The 24,368-nt window shown below is 43.5% G+C and overlaps 1 protein-coding gene across 2 annotated transcripts in view; it reads right to left on the bottom strand.

Moving 5' to 3' along the window:
• The window catches only part of MND1 (meiotic nuclear divisions 1), a 72,480-nt gene that overhangs the window by 31,568 nt on the left and 16,544 nt on the right, over window positions 1-24,368 (bottom strand). For both annotated transcript variants that reach the window (XM_059695310.1, XM_059695309.1), the window contains exons 5-6: window positions 5,702-5,776; window positions 27-141 (exon numbers count right to left, since the gene is read on the bottom strand). In XM_059695310.1, the coding sequence (XP_059551293.1) occupies window positions 27-141; window positions 5,702-5,776 (190 nt within the window). The remainder of the gene's footprint in view (window positions 1-26; window positions 142-5,701; window positions 5,777-24,368) is intronic.

Consider the following 24,368-nt stretch of genomic DNA (forward strand, 5'->3'; position numbering starts at 1 on the left):
ATCCTCAATATGTGACACAAACTTACGTATTTCTTCCACAACTTGAGGATCACATTCTCTGTACTTTTCTACTTCTGCCTTTAGCTGTTCCTTTTGTTCTCGAAGTGAAGAAAGCTCTTTTGTTAGCTTGGTCCGCTCTTCCTGCATTTAAAATATTTTTATGTATAATTAAGGCAAACAAAATGTCATAAATTATAAGGCTATACATTTTATAGACATTTTCATTTTATTTCTCATAACTGATGTGCATTAGGCTTTGACAATATTATAAATACACCTACATGTATTTATAGTATAAGAACAAGCTCAATTATCATTTCTTTTACATTTCAAACATCTTTTATATATACTGACTGAATAAGAATACGTAGAATGAAATGCTCATAAATAAGAGGTTACTAATTATGTATGAAGTCAAAGACTATGTCATTTCATGTTAGATAAAAAAATTATACCACCATTTGAATAGTTTCACAAGATTATGTCTATATAGGTATGTAATATTTAGGGTAGTATCCATTATTATATAATTTTCCTTAAAAGTGTTCTAGACAATTTTTCAACCTTTAAGAATTATTAACCTTTAAAAATATTTAAAGATATAAGAAATAATAGAATTGTAGATTGTGGACTTCCATTACTTTCCTTTAAAGCTAAACCAGAATAACGCTTTTACACACAATGTGATCCAATAAACATCATCTGAAATTTTTAGCCATAGTTCTACTAACAGGTAGAAGTCATGGAGCTATTGGTGGTCGATTCATATGTATGAAACCTGAAAAATAAGTCCAAACAAAAATCAAATATTGGCAAAGGTTATGGTACAGAATTATAGGATACTAGAGGCCCGGTGCACAAAATTTGTGCACCGGGGGGGGGGGTTGTCCCTCAGCCCAGCCTGCACCCTCTCCAATCTGGGACCCCTTGGGGGATGTCTGACTGCCGGTTTAGGCCCGATCCCTGTGGGACATTCCTCTCACAATCCAGGACTGCTGGCTCCCAACCACTCGCCTGCCTGCCTGCCTGATTGCCCCTACCTGCTTCTGCCTGCCAGCCTGATCACCCCCTAACCACTCCCCTGCTAGCCTGATCAACACCTCACTGCTCCCCTGCCGGACCGATTGCCCCCAACTGCCCTCCCCTGCTGGCCTGATCGATGCCTAATTGCTCCCCTGCCGGCCCGATTGCCCCCAACTGCCCTCTCCTGCTGGCCATCTTGTGGCTGTGGGCACAGCCATCTTTGAGGGTGTGGCAGTCAAGTAGCATATTCCCTCCTTATTGGCTGTGAGCACCACCATCTTTGCAGCCTGCTGCTCAGTCATTTGGTCATCCCTCACTAACACCTCTACTGGCCTGGTCGCCCCACGCAGCCTGGTGTTCAGTCCTTTGGTCGTTCCTCACTAACCCCCCTGCCAGCCTGGTCGCCCCATGCAGCCTGCTGCTCAGTCGTTTGGTCATCCCTCACTAACCCCCATGCTGGACTGGTTGCCCCACGCAGCCTGTTTGGTCGTCCATTCGGTTGTGACGGTTGCTTAGGCTTTTATATATATACTAGAGGCCCGGTGCACAAAAATTTGTGCACTCGGGGGAAGGGGGGGCGTTCCTCAGCCAGGCCTGTGCCCTCTTGCAGTCTGGGACCCCTCGGGAGATAATGACCTGCTGGCTTAGGCCTGCTCCCGGGTGGCAGAGGGCAGGCCCAATCCCTAGGTGCAGCCCCTGGTCGGGCTCAGAGCAGGGTCGACTGGGGTGTTGGGGCGCCGCCCCCTGTCATGCACAGAGCAGGGCGGATTGGGAGGTTGCGATGCCACCCCCAGTCACGCTCAGGGTAGGGCCGATTGGGGGGTTGGGGCACCGCCCCCTGTCACACTCAAGGCAGGGTCAATGGGGAGGTTGCGGCGCCACCCCCTGTCACGCACAGAGCAGGGCCAATGCAGGGGTTGGGGCGCTGCCCCCTGTCACACACAGAGCAGGGTCAATCAGGGGGGTTGGGGCTCCTTACCCAGTCACGCACAGAGCAGGGTCAATCAGGGGGCTGGGGATCTCCCTTTTGTCATGCACAGAGCAGGGCCCATCAGGGCGTTGGGGAGCTCCCCCCTGTCACGCACAGAGCAGGGCCCATCAGGGGGTTGAGGAGCTCCCCCCTGTCACTTAGAGAGTAGGGCCGATAGAGGAGTTGGGCGCCGCCCCCTGTCACACACAGAGCAGGGCGGATCAGGGGTTTGGGAAGCTGCCACTGTCACACTCAGGGCAGGGCCGATGGGGAGGTTATGGCTCTACCCCATCACACACAGAGCAGGGCCCGTGGGGGGGGGGGGGTTGTGGCGCCGCCCTCTATCACCCACAGAGCAGGGCCGATTAGGGGGTTGGGGCGCCACCACTCTCACACTCAGGGCAGGGCCGATGGGGAGGTTATGGCTTACCCTGTCACACGCAGAGCAGGGCCTGTGGGGGGGGGGGGCGGGTTGGGGCGCCGCACCCTGTCACACACAGAGCAGGGCCGATCAGGGGGTTGGGGCGCCGCACCCTGTCACACACAGAGCCGCAGGGCAATCAGAGGTTGGGGAGCTCCCCCGTATCAGGCACAGAGCAGGGCTGATCAGGAGGTTGGGGCGCCTTCCCCTGTCACAAACAGAGCAGGGCAGATAGGGAGGTTATGGCCCCGCCCCCTGTCATACACAGAGTTGCAGGGCGATCAGGGGGTTTGGGTGCTGCCCCCTGTCACGCTGATCCCGGTGCCGGGAGGCCTCTCGGCTCCGCTGATCCCAGTGCTGGGAGGCATATTAGCCTTTTACTATATAGGATAGAGGCCTGGTGCATGGGTTGGGGCTGGCTGGTTTGCCCTGAAGGGTGTCCTGGATCAGGGTGGGGGTCCCCACTGGGGTGCTTGGCCAGCCTGGGTGAGGGGATGATGGCTGTTTGCAGTTGGTCACACACCCTTCAGGGTGGGGGACCCCACTGGGGTGCCTGGCCAGTGTGGGTGAGGGGCTGAGGGCTGTTTTCAGGCTGGCGGGTGACGGAAGCTCCCAACCGCTCCTTTTTTTCTTTTTTTCTTTTAAATCTGGGCCAGCTTTAACTCTGAGGCTCCAGCTCTTAGGCCTCCGCTGCTGAAAGTAGGTATCTGGTTTGTTTCGGTTCGAAACAATGTATAACTCCAGCTCTGACTCCAACTCTGAGATCCCAGCTCACTGAAAGCTGGTTTCTGGGTTTTTTTTTAGCTTCTATATTTGTTAAAATGTTTCAAACTGCAGGCTCAGAGGCCTGCAAGGCAGGCGGGGAACGTTGGAATCCTCCGTCACTGAAGCAAGCAAGTCTCATGTTAGCTTCAAGCTGCCTGGCTGCCAGCCGCCATCTTGGCTGACAGTTAATTTGCATATTGCCCTGATTAGCCAATGGGAAGGGTAGCGGTCGTACGCTAATTACCATGTTTCTCTTTTATTAGATAGGAGAATAAAGGTGACTGAGGCAAAACTAAGTACTTCACGCTGCCTAATAAGACCTGTTCAAGTTTCCCTGTAGCTTGTGTTTCTGTATTTGTATTTTTCTACTTTTGCCTCTCTGTTCTCTTTGGTTCCAAAGTGTAGAAAGCTCTTTGCTAGCATCTGTATATGAGAATGTATTTACAGAGCAGCATGCTCTGAAGCAGCACAGTCCAACAGGACTCTGCAATGACAGAACTGTCCTGGATCTGTATTCTCTGAAGAAAACATTAGCCACATGTGGCTACTGAGTACAGGAAATGTGGCTATTGATATTTAATTTTAATTTAAGTGTCAATAGCCACACATGATTAGTGTGTACCATATTAGCACAGCTTAGGAGAGATTTTTAAATAACTACATATAAGATGGTCATTATTTGCCATCCACATCCAAATTATACATGCTCCACAATGAAAAATGAAAGGAGAAAAAGCTAATGAAGACAGGAGAAGCAGAGTGGTGAACATCTGTGTGAATGCAATGATAGCTCTTCGGACACCCTGAACTGGGAGCACCTCAAACTGCTATGGCACTGAGATCTTTGCCAAATTACTTAACTCTTTGTGCTTTCATTAAAATGGAGACAATGATAGTAACTACCTCCTTTACTGTTGGCAGAATTCAATAAATATATAGTATATATTAGAAAGAGTACCTGCCTTGCTCATGAGGCAGAATATTTGTTAGCTATTTCTTCTTCATTGTCAGCATCATCACCATCCTATCTATATATATAATGAAGGAATATGCAAATTTGCCCTCACAGTAATGACCGGCTGGGGCATAATGACTAGCTGAAGTGGGTGGGCGTGGCTGCGTGCCGCACGAGGACGTGAGGCTGTGTCAAATAAAATAAAATGCGTTCACATGCCCTAAAGCACAAACATCCCAGCAGATAACTCAATGCAGGCTATTGTGTAATCACAATGATAACACAATATTGTTAGTATAGGCTAGAGGTCCGGTGCAGGCCACCCAGAGGGACCCCACCCATGCACGAATTTGTGCACTGGGCCTCTAGTAAATATTATCTAGTAGATGGGCTACATATTTCTGATTAAGTCCTGCCTGGTGAGCTCATAACATAAGAGTGCATCCCTCTCAGAAGCCTTTCTGAATTACTATACTCTTCTGATAGCTGCAGGCACCAACTAGGTTTGCTACTGTTTTTTTCCTAATTGCATTGGTTTCAGTGGACTGTGTAACACTCAGTAGACAACTTGTGTGCACAGGTATGTCACCATTAGTTGAAGGTGCTTCTAGGAGTTATTTCTAATGTTGCAGAAAAAAATGATCAAACAAAGAAGTGGTAATTACTACTGTCAATCAAAGAAGAAATAACAGCTGCATGGTATGCCCTGAACTTCTCTCCCCTTAATATTCTTTAGAAATTACCACTGTCCAATTCCTGTCTGTGACTATGCTGCTCTGGAAGAAGGTATATGAAATAACTTTGAAAAGGATAAAGTCACTGTAAACCTGAGATGTAGTCTTCTCTATAATGTGGCAAGTTTTTTAGTCTCTTTCACAATCAAGTGGTACAGATAAAAGACTAGATGGAATGATTAGTGATTCATGTTGACCTTCAATATTTTCTCAAGTCATAAATCCATATCAGAGATAATGATGAAACTAGAAAGCAAAGTAATTTTTTAAAAAAAACCTAACAATACTCTAGAGAACATTGCACTTTAAAAAATAAAATAGTAAGTCAATATTCATTTAAATAATTTAGAAATATTACAAGGCCACAAGAATATTATATTGATAGTTTTCCATTTGTTCTGCGCCAATATTTAAAAAACAAGAGTCTTAAAAACATATATAAACATTTATATAGGGCTTACCTTATACCAGTTTCTCTTCTAAGTGCTTTGCCAATGTTAATTTAATCCACACAATTACCTAATGAGGTAGATTTTATTATTCCCCATTTTATAACTAAAAAAATTGAGAACAGAAAGTTTAGGAGACTTTCAAACCCAGGCAGTCTGGCTCCAGAGTTTATGCTTCTATGCTATGCTGCCATATACAACACAATAAAATAATAATAAACCTAGATTTGCAATTAGTGAATCCTACCAGGTCAAATGTTCATGTCCTTTGCTGTGACTCACTTCTCTTCTGGTAGAGATGGCATACTCCTCACAGGAAGCTGTACGACCCTATTCTTTTACTTAGAATTGGTATTATTAAAGAATCTTCAGACACAAACTTACCGTTTCATGTCGGCCAATTTTAGCTTTCTCAATGCTTTTCTGTAGGTTTGCTTGCTTCTGGTTTCCCTCAGATAACTAGAGAAGTAAAACAAAAACAAAAAAAATGGCTTGCTAAGATAAACTTGCTAAATATGAAGTTTATGAGTCAAAAGACAAAATGAGATTTGACTTCAGCTCAAGTCAATAAAATAAAAATGTCAAAGACTACATTGGGAACCACTCTAACTTGAAGAAAATGAAGTACTATGAACCATTAGGACAAACTGAAAAAAAATAAATTTAAAAATATTTCTTCCTATCCTATGCAGAAAAATGAATAATAATGCTTTTAATCTTTTTCTAGTCTTTAGTTCCCTACCCCCTTCCCAAATAACTTAAGGTATATTATTTAAAAATTGAATTTGAAAATTCAAAATCTGTTCTATGTAAATTCTCTTCAAATTTCATTTCACTTCTGAGTAGTCTTTTCAAGTACCCTAAATTGTTTCTTATAGACTGTAATACTGTGACCTATTTCACTAACAAAGTAAAAAATGAATGGATCACTTATTATTTTTAAACTAGAGGCCAGTGCACAAAAATTGTGCACAGGTAGGGACCCTAGTGGCTGCTGGTCAGGGCCTTCATTTCACGCTGCCCCCCGGTGGTCAGCGCATGTCATAGCGAGCAATCGAATGCCCAGTTGGTTGAACTCCCAAGGGGACACTGCATATTAGGCTTTTATATATAGACTAGGGGCCCGGTGCACGAAATTCATGCACTGGGTGTGTGTGTGTGTGTGTGTGTGTGTGTGTGTGTGTGTGTGTGTGTCCCTCAGCCCAGCCTGCCCCCTCTCACATACTGGGAGCCCTCAGGCATTGACCCTCATTTCCCCCCATCACTGGTTCTGCCCCCAGCCCAGGCCTGATGCCTCAGCCAGAGGCGTAGACCCCCACCACCCTCCGATCGCCTGATCGGCCCCTTGCCCATGCCTGACGCCTCCGCCAGAGGTGTCAGGCTTGGACAGGGGACCCCCATCTCCCCCTGATCACTGGCTCTGGCCCCCGCCCAGGCCTGAGGCCTCTGGCCCAGGAATCATGCCTGGGCAGGGGACCCCCATCTCCCTCTGATCGCTTGCTCCACCCCCCGCCCAAGCCTGACACCTCTGACCCAGGCTTCAGGCCTGGGCAAGGGGACCATCATATCCCCCCAATCCCCGGCTCCGCCCCCCACCCAGGCCTGATGCCTCCGCCAGAGGAGTTGGCCCTCATCACCCTCCGATCACCAATCACCGGATCGGCCCCTTGACCAGGCCTGAGGCCTCCGGCAGAGGTGTCAGGCCTGGGCAGGGGACCCCCAGCTCCCCGTGGTTGCAGGCTCCGCCCCTGCCCAGGCCTAACACCTCTGGCTGAGGCGTCCGGCTTGGGCAGCGGGGACCCGCAGCTGCAGCGGCCCCGCGATCGTGGGCTCCGCTTTAGGCCCAGGCAAGGGACCCCTAGCTCCTGGGACTGCCAGCTTCGACCGTGCCCAGCTCCCATCGCTGGCTCCACCCCTACTTCCTGCTATCACTGGCCAGGGCGGAAAAGGCACCTGATTCTCCGATCATGGCTGGAAGGCAGGGCAAAGGCGGCCCCAGGGCCACCTTTGCCCTGCCCCCCAGCTCTTAGCTCCCCCCTGGGTTTCCGATCACTGTCAGTGGCAGGGGGCTTCTTCCTGCTTTCCCTTTCGCCTCCCTGCATTGTGCCTACATATGCAAATTAACCGCCATCTTGTTGGCAGTTAACTGCCAATCTTATTTGGCAGTTAATTTGCATATAGCCCTGATTAGCCAATGAAAAGGGTATCGTCGTACTCCAATTACCATTTTTCTCTTTTATTAGATAGGATATATAGATAAGGTATTTTATTAGGAATTGATACTTTATATTCTAAGTTCCCAGAAAACAAAAATATCTATTAGCCTATGGCCAATTTTATGCATGTTTTACATACCTTAAAAGTGATTCGTTTAAGCACTGTACTGAACTTAGAAAGCAGTAAATTATATATGAAAATGGATTAAACAATACCAGCATAAAGAGACCACAGATACAGAATATTCATTAACATGTGGCTGGGCCCTCTCCAAAAAGGACTCATTAATTTCAGAACACTACTTTCCCTCCTCAATTTTTAAAATCTCACTTGGGCCCATGACTAAATAAATAAACACAGGAAATTCCCAATACTAAATTTTCCACCACATCTTTTGCTATAAACTAGTCAGAAGTTATAGACTTATTTGATTGGGTAAGGGCCGTCTTAAAATATGTTCCAATCCTCCCGCATTCTCGAATTTTAAACATTTAGAAAATAATGATTGAATTCTTTCTTGTGGCTGATTATAAGAAACTGACCTTTTACAATATGACCTAGTTATATGAAGAGGGTGAACAATAGTTAGATACTATTTTTTGCTTAAAAATCGTATACAGTATCTTTAAAAAGTTGGAAGCTTTACCCTAGTTTTAGGAAATCTTCCACTTCTCACTATGCATAAAGGGAACATTGTCAGCCTTCCCTAATGGTTCTATCGTCACTGATTCTAACCCACAGCATGAACAAGGCCCATCTGTAATGCCAAGAAGACACCACCACCAAACCAGTTATACCTCTTCTTGAGAGTAATTATCTTCCTAAGTTAACAAACAAAAGTCTGCTGGAGATTTAAGAGCCAAAATAAGCTCTACAGCCCTAAATTTAACAAGGAGATCTAGTTCTTTTTTTTTTTTTTTTAAGGTTCTCATTTATAAAATAACACCATGTTTAAAAAGTTAATATTCCACCCTGAAGGATCCACTTGAAATAATAAATGCATGTAACATTTGAGTTCAGGAATAAAGAATTTTCCAATGAAAAAATATACACATACATATTACCATAAAAATTTTCCATTAAAAATGGTTTTAAACAAACAGGTAGGTAAACGTTATAAACATTCAGAAATGAGTTATTATATAAAAATAAGTTAATAATTAATGGATAAATATATGTATATATATATCTTAATTATATTAATGAAATGAAGTGTCTTCCAGGTATTGTCTGTCTGCTTGTAATTATTTACAACGTAACAGCATTTGAAAGAGAGCTAATTCAGGAATTCCTTAACTCTGAAAATAACCTTATGTATTTGGAATGTGATTCCATGATTTGTCAGTTTTAGTACCTTGGTAATGAAGGGAGACACAATCTAAATGATGTAAACAAATGAGAAGCTTTTGCTAATTATCCTAAGTACTGAAACAATTTGGTTCAGCTCAATAGTGAAAGATTCTTGGCTCTCTGCTTAGTTCTTAAAATCTCAACTACTGGAAACAATGAAAGCAACTCATGTGAGGTGGCCTTTGCTATCAGTGTTTCATCTACACATCTCTTAAAAGCAATATTGGTATAGTTCCTAATGCGTATCTTGGAATTAAACCAAATCCAGGCCTCAAGTGGTAAGAGCTGTACAGATATTATCTAAACCAGTAGTTCTCAGACTTTAGTATATACCAGACTCACCCAAAGGGCTTGTTAAAACACAGGTTGCTGGGCTCCACCTCCCAGTTTCTAAATAGTAGGTCTGGGGTGTAGCCTAATTTGCATTTTTAACAGGCTCCCAGGTGAAAGTGATTCTGATGCTTCTGGTTGGGGGCACCACCGGACAACTACTGATCTAAATAAAACCTATTATTTTGGTAACAAACTCAACAAAAATATACAAGATATTAATATATGGAAAGATATTGTCTAGTACATCAGCAAAAATGAATTACCTCTACATACTGCAGCCTGAACTTAAAGTATCAACAATTCTCTCACTAGAAGTAATAGGAACTCCATATTTAGAAAAATAGAAAAAGGAGTGATACTCTATATTCAAAGAAGGTATTTAGCATAGGATTCCTTTAAAGAGCAAACTCACCCAATACATTTCTATAACATAAAGCAAGAACCAACTATATACCAGAACAAGTCCATTTCCAACTTTCATGAAAGCAAACAATTTTAAAAATCCAGTAACTCAGAACAAAACAGCAGCAGCAGCAGCAACAAAAACTACTTATAATTAGTAAGAACCAGATTTCATCTTCAGATTTAAGGATCTGACACAATGCTTCTCTTTAATACATTCCAGGCCACCTATACAGACACTCAGGGTTGAGAAACATAATGCCAATGTTTTCTAAAGGGCTAATTCACTGCCTGGAGGAATTGCCTATTCATAAGAGGAACAGGAAGATTGATTCAAGCTGGCTGCTTTGGGGTTCTGATTTGCTCCTTTTTAGAAATAAATAAATTTCCAAAGCATTAGGGAAGAAAGATAGAGGTTTTCATAGGTGGGAAAGAATGTCAAGGAACAGAGAACGGGAAAAGAATACCAAGAGAATCCAGATCCAATTTCTTCTGAAATTGTATACATTAAAAAAGTCTTGTTAAGAGTCTCTAAAACTTTAAAATTTGTCTTTTAAGGCAATATTCCATTTATGAATTAATCCTAAGAAAACAATAAACACTATAAAGATATATTCACATATAAAGACAGGAGCCATGTAATTGTCCAAAACCAGAAGTCTGGACACTTGGATAAGGACTCCATCTGGACACTGATATGCGTGGGACTGCTGCCCACTGTGGACTATAAGAACGCAGAGCTTCGACCACCCAAGCTCGAGCTTGGCTGTACCACGGGGCACGTTCAAAATCCAAGGAGACTTTTCCACCAGATGTATGCTGCCAGTGCAGCCACCTGGCTTGAGACCCACGCCTGCCTCTCCACCTTCAACACCACCAGTGACTGGGACTTAGTTTCTGTAGAATAGGCTCCCCCTTTCTGTGTGTAACCTGCGTGTGCCCCTACTGGCTTATTGAGGTCTCCCCTCATAAACCTGGCATTGTGGAAAGACACAAAAGTGTGCAAGTGACTCCTTGCAGGGATGTTTCATTGCTCGTGACAGAGAGTAATGCTCTTTCTTCTTTTTCTATTTCTGCCTTATAAAGTGGAAAGATTCAAGAAAACTTGGATTTCAGAGGATGAGAAAGGCAAACTAACGCCTTCTCTTCCATGGCTTTAGCAGAGTGAAGAGAGCAGCAACCTAACACATTCAGATTGTAAACTAACTCAAGAGTTGAGAGCAGCCAAACAAATTAAGACTTGAGGCACTTTTAAGTGTTAAAAATTACTGAGCCCTGGCTGGTGTGGCTCAAGTTGGTTAAGTGTTGTCCCATGCACCAAAAGGTTGCCAATCAATTCCCAGTCAGGCCACATGCCCAGGTTGCAAGCTCGATCCCCACTAGGGGATGTGCAATAGGTAGCCAACTGATGTTTCTCTCTCTCATTGATGTTTCTCTCCTTCCCTCTCCCTTTCTCCCTCCCTGAGATCAATTTAAAAAACATATTTTAAAAAATTATTGAAAAGTTGAAATGCACATAGGTTTAAACAAGAAAATAACAAAATTCAAAATTGAGGTTGTTTTGTATCTAATAGGAAGCTATTTTTCCCAAAAAGAGTTATAGTGTAGGAAATTTATGATTATAAATAAGTATAAATACTATGGAACCTGAACAAAACCCTATATGTGAATTTGATGAAAGTTTGAAACATGCCCTTTGGTAAAAACCATACTTTAAACACAAAAAGCACCCAACTATCAGGGCTATTTTTTGTGAAGCTTCTAAATACACAAGGCATCCAGAGACATTAGGAATACTGAAATATTAAAATGCATAACATATTGATATACTTTTGAGGGAAAATCGGGCCAAACGAACTGAAATTAGGACTATTCCATGAAATTAAGGATACATATGACTTTGACACTGCCACCACCTGGTGGCATGACAACAAAATTGTAGGTCCAATTGTTTGTGGAGTAAATCTTTCCCAGGTTGGTTGATTTGGGGAGAAAATAGTTATGGCTGAAGAACAGTTGTCATACACCTGTAATCCACATGAAGCATGGAAGAGTGTTTGGGTTGTGGTACAGAGAGGATCCTGTAGCTCTAGAGTCAGGTTTCTCAAGCTCATCCAGGAAGTTGCTCTAATAGCCAAGGAGGAAAATTCCTGGGGAAGGTTTAGAAGCCCAGCCCAAAGCTACCCACTATAAAAGCAAAACAAGTGAACAAATATAAAAAATAAATCTCTTAAGTCTTAAGTCCTATCATAAAAATTCATGCAAGTTTCACAGCTGTAATATGAACTACTATAATTTTGTATTACTTTAAACTATTTACCAAAAAAATACTCAGCTTATATACTTTCCCTATCTGCCACCCACCCCCAATTTTTTAGTCACTTGATCTCATGAACATATATTTAACTCTTGATTATCTAAGATGATGGAAAAAATAAAAACACTCAATTTAAAAGACATGACTTTTAAGTGCATATCAATAAAATTTTGCAGACCCTGTTAGGTGCCTCTCAAAAGCCTTTATTTGTACACAAAACTCAAACTTTGTTAAGACTATGATGGCAGCCCTAGCTGGTTTGGCTCAGTGTATAGAGCAGTGGTTCTCCACCTTCCTAATGCCACGACCCTTTAATACAATTCCTCATGTTGTGGTGACCACCAACCATAAAATTATTTTCGTTGCTACTTCATAACTGTAATTTTGCTACTGTTATGAATTGTAATGTAAATATCTGATATGCAGGTGTATTTTCATTGTTACAAATTGAACATAATTAAAGCATAGTGATTAATCACAAAAACAATATGCAATTATATATGTGTTTTCCGATGGTCTTAGGTGACCCCTGTGAAAGGGTTGTTCGACCCCCAAAGGGGTCGCGACCCACAGTTTGAGAACTGCTGGTATAGAATGTCAGCCTGTGGACTCAAGGGTACCGGGTTCAATTCCGGTCAAGGGCACATGCCCGGATTGTGGGCTCGGTCCCCAGTAGGGGACGTGCAGGAGGCAGCCAATCAATGATTCCTTCTCATCATTGATGTTTCTATCTCTCTCTTCCTCTCCCTTCCTCTCTGAAATCAATAAAAATACATTTAAAAAAAAGGAATAAATCTCATTAAAAAAAAAAAAGACTATGATGGCAATGTGCTCATAGAGAATGGGTCTCCCTTCCTAGTCTCAGAGGGTGAACTGTGATGGCTTACCCTTCCAATGTGACCATGTACTTCACACCTGGCCAATGATACACAAAGAGAAGTCTACTTGTGAAAGGGGGCATCCTGGGATTTTCCTCCTAGATAAAGAGAGAGATGTACAAGGAGAAAGTCCATTTTTCTTCCTGCTTTGGGCATTGTCAAGGGAAGATATAGTAGTTGTAGTAACTACTTGCATCCAAACACAGAAAGCCAAAAAATGTCAGACCAGACCTCTGATACCAATGTGTGGTGAGACTAACCAATCCTGAAACAGCCCATACCTCCAAATTACTTATGTAAGATAAAGAACCCCTATGATTTAAGCCAATATGGATCTACTTTTCTGTTATTTGTGGCTGAAAATATACTTACTCATGCATATAAAAATGAAAGTATATCAAAATATCAACAATTACTAGTTTTAAATGATAGGACTACAAGCAATTTAACTTTTTCCCTTTATTCTTTTTTCTAAAGTTAATAGATTTTAAATTTATTATAGAAAAATGTAAATTTAAAAAATATTACGATATGTAATACTAGAGGCCTGGTGCACGAGTTCATGCACAGGTGGGGTCTGGCTGACCTGCCCCGATGGGCTGGGCCAGCTGGGGGGAGGGGCCACTGGCGGTTGGCAGGCTGGCCCGCCCCCTAGTTGAACTCCCAGTCAAGGGGACAATTTGCATATTAGCCTTTTATTATATAGGATTTGTGGCTTGAGAAGTTCTCTCTTGCTAATGTCATGTTAGAGATATAAATCTAAAGAATGATAAATGGGTAGAGAGAACAGATGGATAATCGCTAATGTAGACACTATACATATACACTAACAGAAAGTTGACAACCATACTTAAGTGCCTTGTAATGAGGGAGTTGTTAAGGGTAAGGAATTATGGGTTGGGCTCTTTAAGAGATGACACACAGAAAAATTTAATCAATACAGCTTTGAACATGTTGGGATGTGATTTGCCAACTGGCAAGACTACTGCAGGTAGCAACTTAGAAGATACATCAGCTCTGGGGATAAGAAAACAGTCTAAGGCAGTAAATGGTCTTATCTGCTCAAACAAACTTATAAAGTTGGGCAGCATTTCCCAAAGTGTGTTCCATGGAACATTAACCCCTCATCTAATGAAAATGTGTCAAGTAAAATTCACAATGCATAGTATATATGTCACCAATAAGAACTTTTGAAAATTGATGTGAAATAACTAGTGCTAACATATTTAGCTGATACATTATACATCCAGGCTAGAAAATAATACTCCAATCTCCCTAATTGTAAAGGGCTAGTTTATTCTTTTCATGAGAATCTCATTTTAGAAGAACTACCATTCATGAGATTTTAGCTAGCCTATGCAGCTCCATCTTAAGTAAATATATGTTTTTGATTTTTATAGGGAAAAATAACTTTAATCCACGCAGCCACCCTCAGTATACTAGGGATCCCCAGGCTGGTCCCCAGCATTCTGTCCTCAGCCTCTTTCCCTTCTTGCTCTGCACATTCTTCCTGGTAAGTCTCATCTCCTCCTATGGCTTCCATACTTATGATTTCTCACTTTCTATCTCTTGCCTATACATGAACACTGAGCTCCACACCCGCACATTCAGCTACCTACTGGATATTTCTATCTGAATGGCTGACAGGCAACTCATATTCAATGGTTTCAAAATTCAGTTCATTATCCAAGCCTGCTCCTCTGTGTCTTCTAGACTCTGAAATTACTATCTATATTGTTGCCCAAACCAGAAACCTGGTAGTTATCTTATCTCTCCCTTTCTCTCCATCCCCACTGCCATCATCTTGGCTTAGACATATCTGACCCAGAATTCTGAATTAGTGTCTTTGCTGGTCAGCCTGTCTCCAGACCTCACGTTCTCCCATCTGCTATTGTAGTTATCTTTAATGCACACTGGATGGTTTCCCAATCCTGAATAATAAAATCCAGACTCCTCAGCCTGGCTCTAAGGTTTTCTGTAACCCTGCTCCTGCCCTTGGCCGGCCTAATAACCTGCTGTTACCCCTTTTGTAACCCTACACACCATTATACCAAAATGTTCACAGCTTCCGGAATGCCATTTCATTTTAAACTTTGTGTTTTTACATGGCTATGCCTGGCTGACTCTTTTTACTCCTCTAATAAACTCCAAACTGTCTATTAACAAGTGAGATATATCTATATCTATATCTATATCTATATCTATATCTATCTAATCTATCTCTATCTCTATATCTATCTATATCTCCACCTCAAAAGTCTTTTTTTGGGGAAAGTTTTTATCCCCTCCTCTTCAGCAGAGTTCAGTGTTCTTTTGTGCTTCATTTCTTTTATAGAGTGTCTTATTTCCACTGCAGACATTCTTTGAAGGTAGGGATTTTTTTTTTTTTAGTGTGTACTCCCCTCCCCCCTTTTTTAAAAATGTATTTTTTATTGATTGCAGAGAGGAAGGGAGAGGGAAAGATAGAAACATCAATGATGAGAGAGAATCATTGATCAGCTGCCTTCTGCACACCCATACTGAGGATCGAGACCATAACCTGGGCATGTGCCCTGACCTAGAATTGAACTGCAACCTCCTGGTTCATAGGTTGATGCTCAACCACTGAGCCGCGCCATGTTTATCTTAATCACATTTATCTCCAGCACAGAATACAGTTCTGAGACCCAAAGAGACCTAATAAATGTTGCTGAATGAATGCATTAATCAATATAGTATTGTCTAGGATCTGTCCCAACTACTGTGTACATGTTCTAGAAGTACTTCTCTGGCCCATTGCTTTTCTTTCCCTTCCAGTCCACAACATAAAGCAAAAAAAGATAATTTCCATTAAGTAGTAATGATTATAGTAATTCCTGTTTTTAAAAATTCAGCCTTAGAAATATCATATATTATATGGAAATAATTAAGCATGAATTTTAATTATTGTCATAATCTATCCTACCTGAACCTGACTTTCAGAGAATACAGACAGATAGCATGTGTTTCCCATCCACACACAAAGACAGGCAACAAAGGGGAAATCTGTTTAGATAAAAATTACTCTGCTTATTTTAAAATCTGAACTTTATAGACTCCGAGTGTACACTACTAATGACTGTAAATTCTACCTTCTCCCCCATCTGTTTATTACCCCTAATTCCAAGTCCAGTCTTAGGACTTCATCATCTCCTAGCTGGACAATTTCACAGTACACACTCCTCCCTACTGCCAACAGACCCATCTTTCTAAAATAAGGCTCTTCTGATCTCACTTCCCTACTCAAAATTCTTCAACTTAGATCCACAGAGCCCTTCATTATAAGCATCTGCCTTCCCACCTAGTCATAGTCATTTATCCCTCACACACAATTGAGTGGTACAAAACAACTCAGGATTCTCTCACACATTATGTAGTTCTACACACACTACTATGTAGATCTTTGTATATAATCACACAAGCTAAAGCACTTACTAGGTATTAGTCATTGCTGTAAGCAGTTACATAAAACATATTTAATGATCACAACTACCCTGTGAAGTAAAAAATATTAGCACCATTTTACAGATGAGAAAACCAAGGTGCAAGAGGTTTTTAATAAACAGAGGAAATTGGATTTGAATCTAGAACCCAGGTCTAGAGTCCATTCTCTTAAACTACTATAGTATAGTACCTTAACTTACTGGTCACTGTACCCGGAACGCTCTTTACCCTAAATACCTTACGAAATCCCATATATGTTTCCAGAACCAACTTAGATGTTTCCTTCCTGGACTGTACAGCCTTTCCTCAGCAGAACTGTCACCCTCTTGTACCACCCTCCGCACATATCACACCAATTGCAATGATTTGTTGACATGTGTGACTCACAAGACTGTGAGGTCCTAGAGGACAGAAACTACTAATTTATTTTATGCCCCTCTCACCAGTCACAATGCCTGCCGTGGCAAGCATTCACTGAACAATGACTGAACTCAAAGAACTGCAGTAGAGGTACTGCCTATTTTTATTCAAAAACATTTTAAGCTGTCCACACAATCTAATAGTGGACCTACTCTATTCATTCACGTTTAGCAATAAAAAATTATCTATACTCATTTCTAAAAACTGGTAAAAAATATCTTTAAGTTATCCTGAGAATCTATGAGTGTCTCCCCAAAGCAATACACTATATCTGAAATCCAGTGTTGATATGAAAATGTAAGCCAACTCCTAGAAAACCTGCCCCTTAACTCCCTTCCACTAGTAATAAATGGGCTGCAAACCAGAACTTGGATGAAGAACTATGGACGATCTTAGCAAAGCGGGGAAAACAAAAGAAAAAGTATGATTTCCATAATTTTGACCCTTTAAATAAAAAATCAGTTAAAAACTGCTACACAGACTAGTTGCAGCACTAATGAATTCTCTGAATCAGTAAATGATTATCATTAAGACTAACTTCATAACCTTTGTTTCCTTTAATTCTCATTCACCTCTCAAACATCTGCCATATGCCAAGAACTATGCTATGGGCTAGGGATACAAACTGACTAAGAGGTGGGGTTGAGTAACCACACAGCACAGTATGCTAGACTGGAGTCAGCTCAGGGTGCTACGTCAGCAACGAATAGGAATACCCAGGTCAGAATGGAGTGTGGAAGAAAGGACGGGCAAGAACACAAAACCAAAAGCATATTGGAAATGCTATTCCTTTTGGAAAAAGGCTTTAGAAAAGCATTTCTAATCAGTAGTGGTCAGTTATTTCCCACACTGCCAGTAACTCTGTATGAACAGCACGTCAAGCACAATAGCTACAATACCGGTCTTCCCCAGCCGTACACATATTACAGGACACCATTGTATATCTGTCAATATAAGACAACATCAAATGGAGGAAGTCTTTCCCTTGAAGCTGAGATTGAAAGGAGCAAAAAAAGGGAGAGAACCAGAAGATGATGGGAAGAGTTATTCAGCCTAACACATTCCGTCTTGCTTTTCCATACAAAAAATATTCAGAAAGACCACATACTCACACACACACAAACACAGTAACTAAAATCATTACACTGAAATAATCAGCAAGTTTCAGCCAAAACTCTTAAAATAATTATCAAGAAGAAAAAAATCACTTCTTGACATTTAATAAGTCTATACATTCTTCAGGATACCGAGAAATGCCATCTCACTTGGAAGTTCCCACATTATAATTAACTTTTATAATTACTTTTTAAGCTACATCACAATTCACAACAATGACATGAGAAAAGGATCTGGCTATTTCTACTTTCCATTGAGCCAAAATGGCTATTTCTACTATCATCCACATACTGTAACATATTTGCATATATTTCAGAAGAACTAGCAGTTTTAAACACACTCCCACTTTCATCATCAAAGCTTTTCTTGCCCATTAAAGTTATTAAGTTATGTAAAAAGGCTTAAGGAATGCAACTGTGTTACAGCTAGTCAGAGAGGCTAGCTTAACAACTTTTTTTCTACTCAACCCAAATATTTATTTCAGCCTTGCAGAAATAAAATACTACATTAGATATTTCCAGCAACAGTAATACTATATTATATATGGGGGGAGAGGAGGGTGAAAGTTTTTTTGCTGAATATCGTAATATAATAACACTAGTATTTTCTGAGCTTATAATCTATTTTTTAAAGTAATTAGATCAGCAAAAAGAAAAACCATAAAATAAACTGGCAGGAAAATTTCCACTTCCCCTGCTTGGTGTATATGATAAAATCCAACCAACCACTGCCCTGCTGGTGTGGCTCAATTGGTTGAGTATTGTCCCATGCACTGGAAGGTCACCAGTTCAATTCCCAGTCAGGGCACATGCCCAAGTTGCAGGCTCAATCCCCAATAGGGGGCAGGAGGCAGCCAATTGATGTCTCTCTCCCTTTCCCTTCCTCTCTATGATTTTTTTTAAAATCCCCAATTATTAAAACATCCCATAAAAGGGCCTCAATCTAATTTCTAACCTTATTTCCCCATTACTATGAAAAATTTGTTTTCAGTCTTTCCATGCCGGTCACCAACTCTTCACTGAATAAAATGTGCTTTATAGTTTTGTTTATCTGTGGTTACATGCAAGGACTATGGAATCAGAATGCCTGTATTTGAATCCTGCTTCACCAGCTACTAATACTGCTATTTTGGGCAAGTTATTTAACTTCTTGGTGCCTCAATCTTCTCATATGTAAAATGGGGAGTTAATACATAACTCTTGCAGTTGTAAGAATCAAGTGATATAAAACATGTAAAATCTCTGCTATGGTCTAAATGTTTGTGTCTCCCTCAAAATCATATGTTGAAGTCCTAACACCTAAAGGTAATGGTTTTAGTATGTGGGGCCTTTGAGAGGTGCTTACGGCATGAAGGTGGAGTCCTCATGAATAAGGTTAGTGCTCTTCTAGAAGAGTATCCAGAGAGATGTCAGCCCCTTCCACCATGTGAGGGTACAGTGAAAAGGCTCTGACCTGGGAGAGGGCTCTTACCTGACCAGCCTCCAAAACTATGAGAAATAAATTTCTGTTGTTTATAAGCTACTCATCCTGGTATTTTGTTATAGCAGTCTGAAAAACTAAGACAAGCTCTTAAAGCCATACCTGGCTAAGTGCTCAATACATTTTGGCTGCCACTGTCAACATCAGCATCAGTGGCTCCCTCTGCCCCCTGTGGAATTTCCTCCATCCATCTAATCTACTCAACTTTCAGCTCAAAATAATTTCTAAAAAGTTTCCCTTAACTAGCCTATATAATAAAAGGCTAATATGCAACGGCAGAACAACTGAACAACTGAACAACTGGTCGCTATGACATGTGCTGGCCACCAGGGGGTGCACACGGAACATGGCGGGAGTCGGCTGCGGTGGGATGGTGGAGCAGGTGAGCAGGGGCGCCAGACCAAGGCGGGGCGCTAGTCGCTCTCATTGGGGTGAGCCTCTGGTGGTTACTGAAAAGTCTTTGCTCCCGCATACCATGGTCCCACCTGGCGCTTGCACCTGCTACCGGTGCTGGCCCTGTTTGCACCTGCTGCAGGTGCCAGAACCACTGCTCACACCCACTGCCAGCGCCTGGAACTGGCCCCGATTGCTCAGTGCCACCGGCGGGTGCTTGTGGAGGCTGCCGGTCCTGATCACCCCTCAGGGCTTCTCCACCTCCCCCTGTTCCTAAGGGGCAATCATGGCAGCAGCCGTTGCTCACACCCAGTGACGGTGCTGGCCCCGCTCGCACCTACTTCTGGCACCGGCCTCAACTGTTCCATGCCTTCAGTGGGTGCTTGTGGAGGCTGCCAGCCCTGATCACCCCTCAGGGCTTCTCCACCTCCCCCTGCTCCTAAGGGGTGACCAGGGCAGCAGCCGTTGCTCACACCCAGTGACGGTGCTGGCCCCGCTTGCACCCACTTCTGGCACTGGCCCCAACTGCTCCATGCCTTCAGTGGGTGCGAGCAGGGCTGGCACTATGAGCACATGGGAACGGCGGCAGTGGGAGCAGGGCTACTGGCAGATGGAATTGGGGGCTGTGGCGGGGGCACAGAGGATGGGCCTGTGCCCACCGCAGCCTCGCAGCCCACAGTTCCTTTCAAGGTGCACGAATTCATGCATTTGGCCCCTAGTATCTATAATAAAAAAAGCGTAATATGCAAATCGACCGAACAACTGAACAGCAGAATGACTGTCCGGATGACCTTCCGACAACCACGCTATGACAACACTGGCATCAGGCCAGCCAAGGTGGGTGCGATGCAATTGGGTGGGGGGCCTCCACCATCGCCCCACGATCAACCGCAGAGGGAGAGCCAGATCACCTCTATGGGGCGATCAATGGGGGGCCTCTGCGATCTATCACCCCAAAGATGGAGGCCCAGGCCACTGGCTGGCGGGGTGATCAATGGGGGGGGGGGGGGTCCTGTGACTGTGGAGCCCTGGCCGGGTGGGCGGGACCTCCCTCTGCTGGGCAATCGATTGTGGAGCCCTACGATTGATCGCCGCACAGCGGGAGGCTCAGGCCACCAGCCAGCGATGCTGTGGCGGGTGAGCAGGGCCAGCCAGTGATCGCCCTGCAGAGGGAGGCCCAGGCCAGCCAAGTGAACACACCCCACACATGTCGCCCACAGAGGGAGGCAACTGGTGGTGGTGGGGGCAGTGCCACACAGAAGGCAAGAAGTGGCAGCGGTGGGGATAGGGCCAGCTGCCGGCAGCCGGGGGAAGGAAAGCCCCAATAGGCCCTGATTGCCGGCCGAGCCTAGGGACCCTACCCGAGGGGTCCCAGATTGCGAGAGGGTGCAGGCCAGGCTGAGGGACATCATCACCACCACCCCGGTGCACAAATTTTGTGCACTGGGCCTTTAGTGGATTTATCAAAATCTTGCTACCCTCTAAACTGTGTAACAATTAGGACCCATACCAACAACAGTGTTTGGCACTGATCTTACATAAATTAAATCTTACATAGCTAATTAACTATGTCTTTTCATAAAAAGTTAACTACAGAAGGTATTTATCTTGCCTTACCAAGTAAAGCATAAATTATCTCAACATAAAACACATATTCTATTATTTTTATATTGCCCACAGAATTTGGCACAATGCATGCACAGAACAGGCACAGAGTAAATATCAGTAGAAGTAGTTAATGCAACCCACACACAGCTGATGGCTTGTTTGCTAGCTCAGAATATGTTAAAGAGAAACATCCTATCTAATAAAGGAGAAACATGGTAATTAACATACAACCGCTACCCTTCCCATTGGCTAATCAGGGCAATATGCAAATTAACTGCCAGCTAAGATGGCGGCTGGCAGCCAGGCAGCTTAAACTGAACATGAGGCTTGCTTGCTTCAGTGACGGAGGACTCCAACGTTCCCCGCCTGCCGCTGCCGGCCTCTGAGCTTGCAGTTTGAAACATTGTTACAAATATAGAAGCTAAACAAAACCCCAGAAACCAGCTTTCAGCCGGCCGGGATCTCAGAGCTGGAGTTATACAGTGTTTCAATTATAGAACCTAAACAAACCAGATACCTGCTTTCAGCAGCAGAGGCCTCAGAGCTGGAGCCAGAGCTAAAGCTGGCCCAGAATAAAAAAAGAAAAAGAAAAAAAGGAGCAGTTGGGAGCTTCAGTCACCTGCCAGCCTGAAAACAGCCCTCAGCCCCTCACCCACACTGGCCAGGCACCCCAGTGGGGACCCCCATCCTGAAGGGTGTGTGACCAGCTGCAAACAGCCATCATCCCCTCATCCAGGCTGGCCAGGCACCCCAGTGGGGACCCCCCAACCTGATCCAGGACACCCTTCAGGGCAAACCAGCCAGCCCCCACCCATGCACCAGGCCTCTATCCTATATAGTAAAAGGCTAATATGCCTCCCAGCACCAGGATCAGCGGAGCCGCAAGGCCTCCCGGCACCGGGATCAGCGTGACAGGGGGCAGCGCCCAAAGCCCCTGATCACCCTGCGGCTCTGTGTGTGACAGGGGGTGGGGCCACAACCTCCCTATCGGCCTTGCTCTGTTTCTGACAGGGGAAGGCGCCCCAACCCCCTGATCGGCCCTGCTCTGTGCCTGATAGAGGGGAGCTCCCCAACCCCCTGATCGCCCTGCGGCTCTGTGTGTGACAGGGTGCGGCGCCCCAACCTCCTGATCGGCCCTGCTCTGTGTGTGACAGGATGCGGCACCCCAACCCCCCTACCCCACGGGCCCTGCTCTGTGTGTAATGGGGTAGAGCCATAACCTTCCCATCGGCCCTGCTCTGAGTGTGAGAGTGGCGGTGCCCCAACCCCCTGATCCGCCCTGCTCTGTGTGTGACGGGGGCGGTGCCCCAACTTCCCTATTGGCCCTACTCTGTGAGTGACAGGGGGCAGCGCCCCAATCCCCTGATTGGCCCTGCTCTGTGCATGACAGGGGGTGGCGCCACAACCTCCCCATCGACCCTGCCTTGAGTGTGACAGGGGGCGGTGCCCCAACCCCCCAATCGGCCCTACCCTGAGCGTGACTGAGGGTAGCATCACAACCTCCCAATCCGCCCTGCTCTGTGCATGACAGGGGGCGGCGCCCCAACTCCCCAATCGGCCCTGCTCTGAGCCTGACCAGGGGCTGCACCTAGGGATTGGGCCTGCCCTCTGCCACCCGGGAGCAGGCCTAAGCCAGCAGGTTGTTATCTCCCGAGGGGTCCCAGACTGTGAGAGGGCACAGGCCAGGCTGAGGGACCACCCCTCTTCCCCCCCGAGTGCACAAATTTTTGTGCACCGGGCCTCTAGTATATTATAATCATGAGGCTTTTTTAGACTTTTTAAGCATGATCAACACATACAACCTAAAGGGAAGGGATAACGAAATATGTTTCCTGATTTAATTTTCAGATCTACTACAAAAATGTCTATTCTCAAGAGATGAATACATTCCTACCCATAATTGAAATCACTGACAGACAAAAGCATAAGAGAATGATGAGGGGCAGGGGAATTTAAGAGTTTTCCCTCTCTCTAATCTGGAAGTAATTAACAAGAAATTCAAAGGAAGTTCACATTTTACTTTAGCAATGTCTTGAATACACTGATCCTTCAGTGCAACCTTGAATTTGGAATGTGGTTCAATTCAATGTTAACTCAGTGCCTTCTATCTTTATAAAAATCCCGCCATCTCTTGCAGCATTTCTAATATCTACATTAACCACATAAAACTTTTCACTCTTCACTTCCCTCTTTCATGTGTATAATATATATTAGCTTCAGCACAGGCTACAAGTTCTTTCTTATGAAGCATGGATTTTGAATTCTACTTTTTCTGGTATCTGGTAAAATGTTTTATACATAGTAGACCCTCAAATATTTGTTTTGATTGAATAAGTAAACTTAGAGTATATACTCCTGGATGGGAACTAACCTAGCTGAATCTGTGACCACCACATACTAAGTGCCTACTTCCACCAGGCACTTTACACATATCACTTCAACTGCATCACAACCCTTTGTAATAAGTATAGTGTCTCTCTTACAAATTGGGAAACTGAGGCTTTAAAGAGCTTAAGAAAATTTCCCAAGATCCTAGTTAGTAAGAAGTGAAATGTGACCTAAATTCAGTCTGATTCTTATCTTTCCTTTAAGCCATATCACTTCTCTAAAATAATAAGTGAGCTTCAGAACCTTAATTGAGGGGCATAGTAGGATATTGACATGACTTCTCAAATTTTAGTAAAAGAATAAAGTAGGTTTAGATCAGTAGAATGGCAATTTCTTTTTTAATTTATAGCAAATGCCAAGGGCTATCAACCTTTTACAAATGATGCATTCTTCATTTACTTCTGGAGTGCTTCGAACAGAAGGTATTAAATCTATTGCCTATGTGTTAGTCCCTGACTTAACCTCTGATTTCTGAGCAGGTATGTGAAATTAAGCTTTAACCTCCAGCTTATAAATAGGGGTGGGAAGAGAGGGGTGTGCCACAAAATATACTGGATGCCAACTCTCAGACCAGCAGGTAGAGAAGTATACTGACAGTAACTGATTGGAACACCCGATACCTCAATCACTCAGTGTAAAAAAACAATATTATACTCACTTTTAAAAATAGATTCACTGTACTAGCATA

This window comes from Myotis daubentonii, chromosome 5 (genome assembly GCF_963259705.1).
Source record: "Myotis daubentonii chromosome 5, mMyoDau2.1, whole genome shotgun sequence".
Taxonomy (NCBI): Eukaryota; Metazoa; Chordata; class Mammalia; order Chiroptera; family Vespertilionidae; genus Myotis; species Myotis daubentonii.